The 9,555-nt window shown below is 36.4% G+C and overlaps 1 protein-coding gene across 1 annotated transcript; it reads left to right on the plus strand.

The window, feature by feature from the left end:
* The first annotated feature begins 411 nt into the window (after window positions 1-411).
* fam83d (family with sequence similarity 83 member D) lies at window positions 412-9,339 on the plus strand. The gene is made up of 4 exons (XM_017451090.3): window positions 412-1,125; window positions 5,381-5,548; window positions 5,742-5,866; window positions 7,077-9,339. The coding sequence occupies exons 1-4, from the start codon at window positions 652-654 to the stop codon at window positions 7,915-7,917; spliced, it is 1,608 nt and encodes a 535-aa protein (XP_017306579.1). The 5' UTR covers window positions 412-651; the 3' UTR covers window positions 7,918-9,339.
* Window positions 9,340-9,555: the final 216 nt, after the last annotated feature.

A 9,555-nucleotide genomic window follows, 5' to 3' on the forward strand; every position in this document is an offset into this window, starting at 1 on the left:
AGGCTAAAATGATGGGGTTGAAGACAGGGGGGAAAAAAAGTCCTTTCCACAGTGGAAAAAAAATCCTTTATGCACATTTCATATATATTAAATTATATAACATTAGAGACGTCTGCATAATTATTAACCAAGAAATTATTAACCGATTTTCCCAAATCGAGACTCTAAGTAACTGTGGACAGAACTTTGTTGTACTCCACGTAGATCATAAACCATTTAAATCGGTTGAGAAACGTAAGCGTTGCTTTTGATACAGAAACCCGCAGCTTCCCTATGTACTTGTATTTGTTTATAGTGCAGTCTTGCCCTGATCAATATGGCGGACGCGTTGACGCAAAGGGTCAAAGCTGCCTATACCCAACGACTCGCTTAGCTTCCGCATTCTCCGATCCGATTTCCACAGGAGTCGGTGGGAGTGTCGCGAGTCTCTTTTCCATGGCTCTGGGTTGCCCTAACCGGGAAGTTAAAACCTGTTTACTTACAAATTCAAACTCATGGCCAATAAACGTCAAGCATACTACCTGACGGATATCCATTAGTCAACCAGTACCGTGTAGCCGCATGGAGATTCGTGAACTGCAGAAAACAGTTCAGGCTTGCTTACTTTACTAAGCAGACATTTTCTATGATCCAAGCATTAAACTTTCAAGCATGGCCATGTCGCAGTGTCTCGAGGATTCACCGAGCTGGAGAAGGTCAGAGGTACGACAGGATTCAAGCATTAAAGAATCATATAATGAACGGCACCGACTTGCCCTGGAAACGCTGGTTTCCGAAGGAATCGAGTCCTTCACAGACTTTCTCAGCAAGGAGAGAATACCGAATTTTCTATCCGATGACGAGATCCGACGGATCTCCCGTGCTGCGGTTGTACCGAGATGCGTGTCCTTCGTTGGGGAGGATTCCCATTTAGACCAATCCAGCACCTTGGACTGTTCGTCTGTCACGTATTTCCCGGAGATTTCCGACCTGGAGCCCCCTGTTTTAGAAATCGGTTGGCCCGCTTTCACGACGGGGTCGTTCCGTGGCGTCACGCGCGCTGCAGCGTACTTCCAGCCCAGTTATGGAGAAAGCATCTACAGCTGTAAAGAAGCAGCAAGAAGGATGATCAAAAATGCCAAGGAGGTAACACATATACTCAAATTCTATAGCCATATTTACCTACTTTTTAATACACTTCTACAGCCATATTTCCTACTTTTTAATACACTTCTATAGCCATATTTCCTACTTTTTAATACACTTCTATAGCCATATTTCCTACTTTTTAATACACTTCTACAGCCATATTTAACTACTTTTTAATACACTTCTACAGCCATATTAACTACTTTTTAATACACTTCTACAGCCTTATTTAACTACTTTTTAATACACTTCTATAGCCATATTTCCTACTTTTTAATACACTTCTATAGCCATATTTCCTACTTTTTAATACACTTCTACAGCCATATTTAACTACTTTTTAATACACTTCTACAGCCATATTTAACTACTTTTTAATACACTTCTATAGCCATATTTCCTACTTTTTAATACACTTCTATAGCCATATTTCCTACTTTTTAATACACTTCTATAGCCATATTTCCTACTTTTTAATACTTCTATAGCCATATTTAACTACTTTTAATACACTTCTATAGCCATATTTAACAAGCGGTCCACGATTCCGCCAGATGGACATTATTTATTGTATTTTCCAGCTCCAGAACTACAGGGGTATATTTGTTGCATAATTTACAAAAAATAACACGCGTTCAACAGAATAAAACAAAATCCACAAATAAACAGTAAGTGATACACAAATATAAAATGAGGTCCACAATTCAATAAAATGGGATATTTCATGATTATTGTTTAGATGCATTAGATGCACTAAAATTGAATTAAAATATAAATGGATTGTCCATGCGAAAAGAAAAAAAAAAACCAATACAGTATGCCTGAAATAAAATGGAGAAAAAAAAATCTTCCAATGTCCAACATTTCTAACATTCAGATATAAAATCAGTGCCCTCCACTAATATTGGCACCCTTGTTAAATATGAGCAAATAAGTCTGTAAAAAATTGTCTTTATTCTTTAACCTTTTGATCTTTTGTTAAAATAAATTCACAAAAATACTCTGCTCTCATGGATATCAAACAATTGCAAACAAAACACAGGGTTATCAAAATATATCTTTGTTAAATATAGGTGTGCAACAATTATTTTGTCAATCTTTTTGTCAATACTTTGTGCTAGCTCCCTTTGCCAAGATAACAGCTCTGAGTCTTCTCCTATAATGCCTGATGAGGTCGGAGAATACATAGCGAGGGATCTGAGAGCGTTCCTCCATACAGAATCTCTCCAGATCCTTCACATTTCGAGGTCCATGATAGTGGACTCTTCGCTTCAGTTCACCCCACAGGTTTTCTATGGGTTTCTGGTCAGGGGACTGGGATGGTCATGGCAGGAACTTGATTTTGTGTTCAGTAAAACATTTTTGAGTTGATTTTGATGTATGTTTTGGATCATTGTCCTACTGGAAGATCCAACCACAGACCATTTTAAGCTTTCTGGCAGAGGCAGTCAGGTTTTCATTTAATATCAGTTTACATTTTTTGATAGTCCATGATGCCATGTCTAGGTCCCCTAGCAGGAAAACAGCCTCAAAACATTAAAGATCCACCACCATATTTAACCGTGGGCATGAGGTACTTTTCCATATGGCTACCTCTCTGTGTGCTCCAGAACCACCTCTGAAGTAAACAAACTGAAGATGCTTGAGTTTGTATTTGGGTGAAAGTAGAGTAGAGCTGCAACTAACGATTATTTTGATAATCAATGAATCTGTCAATTATTTCTTTGATTAATCGATTAGTTGGATTAAAAGGCCAATTTTTAGTTTCTGTATTTAAAAAAAAAAAAAATGTTATTTCAAATTCTGCCCAATGTTGTCCTTCAAACACTGTGCAAATTGAAGGCTATGGAAAGGGTATTGAATGTATCTATGTGGGTTATGCTATACATTGTGCAAAGGACATTTAAAAATATTAACATTATATAAAAAAAAAAAAAACTGATTTAAACAACACAAACTTTAAAGCAGAAGTTAAATGCTAAAAAAGAAAACCACAAAATAAAAAACGGTGCTCTTATTAAAAAACACAATTACTTTTATTCATAAATATAGCATCAAACAACATTTGATCAAAATTACTGTTTTAGTTATTGCGCTTCCTCTCTATCACATGCTGTTTAATTGACACGCATGTGTGGATTCACGCTCATCAGTGAAGTTTAATGGAGACTCACTAGCTGTCAGGTCTAGGGCTGTGTTGGTGGCAGTTTTTTAAACGACCAAACCACTGCTGTGAGCAGTTTTTTTGTTTGTTTGTTTGTTTGTTTGTTTTTTTTTTTGGGGGGGGGGGTCGGGGGGCTTTATTTTAGCACTGCAGTCATTGAAACAGCTCAATACAGCCTTGTTGTGTCATGTTCTTGCAATGAGAAACACCCTGAGGGCACTGTGGGGTACGGTATTGTGATTGCACGCAAGGGGAGAGGGAGAATTAGTGGATAATAAAGAGATGGAGTACACAGTTGCATGTTTCTCTGATGAATATTTTATTTCTTTTACAAGTGTAGGATATCACAAGCCTATAAAACTTTTAAAGAAATACCAGTAGGATTAAATATGTTAAAAATCTAAATATTAAATAAAATGTAAAAAACGCGCCTGGGTGACGTGCCTTTTTTTTCCCCATAAAGCCGACATATGGCTTCATCCAAATTTATTGGTTCACCTCTCTCGTTAGGCATGACATGTTCCCAGATCGCAGATGTGATATTTCCCAAATGGAAACCCATCTGGTTTCTGTCAATATCATGTTCAATAATCGCAGTATGGTATGCAAAATCAGCAAACAGATTAGGAAACTTGTGTATTAATGCTTTAATGTCTTCCTGAAATGATGGAGGCAAACTTTCCAATTTCTCTGGCAACCGCTATATATATATATATAATTTGTCTTGTGTGTTTTCCATACTATATTATCCTCCCCAACAGCGTTTTTAGACTGATAGTACTCTTAATCTCTAACCTAGTGAACCAGTATGAGCATTTGTTTATTGCTCTAGACTTCAAGCACTTCTGTAAATCACTCCGGATAAGGGTAATGGTAAATCACTCCTGTAAATTGCTCCGGATTAATGCTAAATGCCATAAATGTTGTATGTCAAATTCTTCTGTCATTATGGTTATTGAATTTGCACTTTGAACTACAATTTCAACCCTATGTCTTTCCCATATATTTACATTTCCTTTGGTAACTGTTCCTTTTGAAACATTAAGTTGAGCAGTCTTTATAACTGAAGCTTCTGCCATCCATACCCAAATAAAGAACCCTTTGTAATGTCACCTGATACATAATTGAACTGGGCATGCTCAGATGTTAATGAGCTCTGTTTGGGTGAGATCAAATGAGTTTGGGTGGTGCTCAGTGGGGTTTATGAGACTGTGATGGACATGTTAATGTCACATTAAATAAAAATTTAAAAATGCTAATTTTTTACAAGTTAAAGTTATACCCCCTGTTTTACTAATAGCATGCAGTGCATCCATCTGGAAGTATCTGCACTCACTGTTTCTCCATTAATTTATTTAGGTTTTTCCTTTAATTTGTACACCATCTGTACTTCTCACACTTTATTAGTTAAATATTTATAAGGAGAAAGTCTATACTTTCAAATGAAAATGTTTAAAGTGCATTCTCTATAATTTTTTTATAATAATTTGTATGCTTTGAAATCTTTTAGGCATTCTAAAAATCTAAAGGCATTCCTTAATCAGCACATTTATATAAAATGCATAGGAAATATATTTTAAACATCTCCATAGAGTAGGCATTGTCTTAATAGTAATAATAATATAATTAGTAATAATATTTTTCCAATTATACATGGCAACTGTGCCAGCCAGGGTTTAATATGGAATCATCCTAATAGGTTATACTTTTGGAATGACAAAAATGTGAACAGGCTTCTTTCAAACTCACCTCCTACCTCCAGGAAAAAAAATGTGGAACTCCAGAGGTGTTACAACATGTCTTTACAAACATTAGTTTGAACTTTTTTAGTATTTTATCTTTGCAGTTATGCCTACAGACAGCTTTGTTAACCATTGGTTTTAAAGCCAAATACAGTATATCAGCTGTTTTTGCAGTGCATATCCAGCGTAACACCAGGGGCAGTCATATGGCATGTTTGTCACAACTTGTATTCTATATTACTTATGGTGTTTTAGGGTTGGTTTTTTTTTGTTTGTTTGTTTGTTTTTTTGGACAAACATGGCAAAAAAAATACAGGACAGCATGTTTTTTTCTTCTTTATTGAAGGTGATTGCCATAGTAACAGATTCGCTAACAGACTTGGACATTTTCCATGACCTGCTGGAGGCATGCACCCAAAGTCGTGTCCCTGTGTACATCCTACTAGAGCAGAAGTCTCTCCCAGCGTTCCTGCAGATGTGCAAAAACCTTAATGTGCGACTAGATGACCTCCAGGTATGTTTATTGGTATTTTCCCCCAGCTTTTCAGTTCCATACACAGTGTTTATCCCAGCCTCCCAGGAGGTCCGAGTATGTCTGTCTCTTGCTATATAATAGTAGTTATAATTCTTAATTGACTTAATACAGTAAAGTAAATTAAATGATTTTGCTACTGCTGCATTTGAAAATAAAATTCTTTGTTTTGAAGCATATGAGAGTGCGGACGCTAACAGGTTCAACTTACTACATGCGTTCTGGTGCTCGTATTACTGGGAAGGTTCATGAACGATTTATGTTGATTGATGGGAACAGGGTGGCCACAGGCTCATACAGGTAAGGCCTAAAGTCTACAGTTGTTCAGATTTTATTTAAAATTATGTTTAAAAAAATTTATAAAAACATATTAGTCTCACGTCATGATATCAACATGAACCAGGAAACCTATACACATACTAATTCCATTGGTTATCCATTGAAAGAGCCCTGTTTATTTTTGCCATGTTCTACTGTCAGTAACTCATAAAATATTAGCAAATATAGTTCTTATGTAATGCCTCATACTGGTCCAGATAGGAACTCGCTTAGGGAAATGGCTTTAGATATGCAAACAGATTTACAGTAAAACCTAATGCCATTGTCTGTGTGCAATCACAATTCAATGTACTTGTGCACAAAAACCTGACCTCATGATTTATAAAAATTTTTTTTAGCCATTTATGTAATCAACCCCAAGTCTTATTTAAATGAATAGAAGCATTCAGATTTCTTTTTAAAGATCTAATTTAACTTAGTCCCCAATTTTGTGTTACTGACCAGTAATCAAGTTGTACTGAAAGTAAGGTGTAATGAAAGTTCATTAGCAAATAGGTTGTCCTGTTAACTAATCAACATTTCCAGCATTTAGCAGATGCCCTGACAGTGCTTTATAATCTCTGTCAAAAACATATCCTTAATGCTAGTTCACTAGGTCAGGGACCAAGAATACCATAAACCTAAAACCCTTTTGGGGTTTTAAAAAGAAAACACAAGTAGGCCTGTCACGATAACAAATTTTATTGGACGATATTTTGTCCCAGAAATAATTGCGATAAATGATATAATTGTCATTTTAAGACCGATATAATGATAATATCATCGCATGGTTTTTGTCTTCTGATGAAAATATTCTTTAAATTTAGTCAATATTTCGGCATATCATATTTATTAATTTTAGTCAATTTTTCGAATATTACTCAATGACATTTTAGTTGACAATAAAATGCAAAAATTAGACCAAATATTCACTCGTTATATAAGAACTTAAACTTGTATCAACAGAATCATGTGAAAACTGCCCTTGTTGTGAAAACCTGATGTCTTGAAATAATATTACAATGAGTACACTATTGTAATACGATATTGTGAATTCTTTATGCTGTAGTTATTGCCCGGATTTTATTGCGTTGTTATTTGTCGTGTAATTTTGCAATGCTATGGCCTTCCAGTGCCTAATTTTGCTATTGAGGAAAGTTTGATATATGTTGATTTATTTCTTAATCCTTAGGTTCAACTGGACTGATGGTAAACTCAACAGTAGCAATCTCATTGAGCTATCTGGCCAAATCACTGAGAAGTTTGATGAAGAGTTCCGCATCCTCTATGCTCAGTCTCTCCCACTCAACACAAGAGTTGCCTCTAGTGTTCAAAACAGTAGCATCTATGACTATAGATTACACAAGCACCCAGGAACTTCTACTTCCATAGCAGCCAATGTTTGTAAACCAATGTTGCTGACCAGCACACCCAACAGAGCAAACACCAGACAATCTGGGAAAGAAAGGGAGATTGAGAGCATTCCAGTACCTGGCACCTTATCTCTTGAAGAGAAGCAGATGGAGCAAGATTTTGGACATAATCTGACTGCTGCTAAAGAGAATCCTCTGAATGCTGAAAACTTTGATATGTCTGCTAACACTGTAAACATGGGCACTAAGACACATCCAGCTGTTCTGTTCCACCACACCTCCACACAGACCAGCTGCCTGAATTTAGATGGCATAATGCAGATAAAACTAATTACCAATCCACAGGATTCTTGTGCCATAGCACTAAGCTGCAGTGATAAGACAAGCAACCCGAGCCATTCATCTGCCTCAACAACCACCACAGCCAATGGTTGTTCTACTCAAGTAGAGGTGCAACACTGCCCATACATCCACCGCAGTATTGTCCCTACAGGCAGTAACCTGAGGGATTGTGTCTGCAAATTGACCAAAGAACGCCATTACCATTTCTCCATCATTCGCTCTAAGCTGGACCACATGATGATGATGCTATCCCAAAGGAGGGAGCTGGTGGATCTTGCTGGTCAGCACAAGGGCTACAAAATTCTGCCTTCTGCTTGACAGCTCCATGGGGTGAAGGAAAGTGTGTTGGTCGGGACGTGGGCAAAGTCAAGATGTCTGCAGTGAAAGGCGCATTCTTGATATTGGGAATGTTTGGCTCAGTGAACACGTTTTTTAAGCAGTCCATACAGGATTTCACAGAGGTTTTTTGTGATTGTTATGGCCAAAAATGCTTGACTGAAGAACACCAAAGAACCAAATAATGCTGTGGCTTCTTTTCAAAATTTGTTTTTTGTGCTTTTTTTTGTGTGGAAAACTACTTGAATTGGACGAAATTGTTTTGCAGTGATGTTAAATGAGACCTTCTAGCTGTACTCATGTTCGACACATGAATCAAAGAAGGCTTTGTCTGAATGTGCGTTGTGATGACGTGACATGAGGTGTCTTGGCCCAAATCTGAGTAAAATCTGCGGTAATTTAGAAAAATTGTAAGCTCCTCCACCTATTGCGGAGTTTACTTGATTTTGCGTTTATTTCTGCGATCATCTGTTTAAGGGTTTTAGTAAAGAATATATTTTAATAACTTTATAGGGGGTTGGACAAGCCAAAGCACATTTTAAGACCATGGGTAAATATTTTATAGTGTGGTTACATGCTCTATATTTTGAGGTCGCGTTTCAATGTGGGAAGGTAATGTTTAAATATCCTAACACTACTACAACTTGTGTTCAACCCCAATTCCAAAAAGTTGGGACGCTGTGTAAAATGTAAATAAAAACCAAATGCAATGATCTGCAAATCTCATAAACCCATATGTTATTGAAAATAGAACATAGAAAACGTATCAAAAGTTTAAACTGAGGAAATGTACAATTTTAAAGAAAAAATAAGGCAATTTTGACTTTGATGACTCTTTTTGGAATTGGGGTTGTAATTAAAGACTTTCTTCTTGATTAAAAAAATTGTTTAATATTAGATTTTGACACATGACACTTATTTACATGCTATTGATTTTGACAGTGGTATGAGAAAAGTCATTAATCAGTTTTTTTTCCTGCAGTTTTGTGTAAATGGGTAATGTGTGGAAATTGTAAAGGGTTAGTCATATTTTTTTACATTTTCATTCTCTTTCAGTGCAACATTACACACTTGGATAGTTGTTTTTTTGTAACCTAGTTTTTCTTGAAAACATTCTCTCCTTCTTTCTTTATACACCATTACATTCCAAGCATTTGCCTAGTTTAGCAGAGCACTTCTGACATTTTGCCAACTTGTCTCATGGTTTATATTTAAATAGACAAACAAACTTTAAATGTGTACATACTGACCGGGCCAGACTTTGACAAAAAATTCAGGCCAGTAGTCTCACAAAAATATTTCCTCAATTAAAGAGGTGGTGTTGAGAGTAAATGTTGACTGCTGTCTACTAGTTGTTAGAGTTTGTTCTCTTTTCCTTCTTAATAAAGATGCAAACAGACACAACCTTGGTATAGTGATGTTTTGTTGAAGCTTTAGTCACACATTCAGCACAGGTGTTGTCTCTTCAAGGCTCAGTTCCTCATCTGCCCACCTACCGACGAACCTTTTCTCAAAATATCTTCCTTAAAGGCAGGGTTCCTATGCAGTGTGGAAAAGTATGGAATTTGATTTTAGTAATTTCCAGGTCTGGATAAATATGGAAAAATGTGTTTCCAGGAT

This window comes from Ictalurus punctatus, chromosome 21 (assembly GCF_001660625.3).
Source record: "Ictalurus punctatus breed USDA103 chromosome 21, Coco_2.0, whole genome shotgun sequence".
Taxonomy (NCBI): domain Eukaryota; kingdom Metazoa; phylum Chordata; class Actinopteri; order Siluriformes; family Ictaluridae; genus Ictalurus; species Ictalurus punctatus.

What these genes read in the sequence shown, in the direction of transcription:
- fam83d (XM_017451090.3), top strand. Translation starts at nt 652, where the DNA reads ATGGCCATGTCGCAGTGTCTCGAGGATTCACCGAGCTGGAGAAGGTCA. An exon ending in TGCGACTAGATGACCTCCAG is followed by an intron (nt 5,549 to 5,741) that starts GTATGTTTATTG and finishes TTTGTTTTGAAG; the next exon opens with CATATGAGAGTGCGGACGCT. An exon ending in GTGGCCACAGGCTCATACAG is followed by an intron (nt 5,867 to 7,076) that starts GTAAGGCCTAAA and finishes CTTAATCCTTAG; the next exon opens with GTTCAACTGGACTGATGGTA.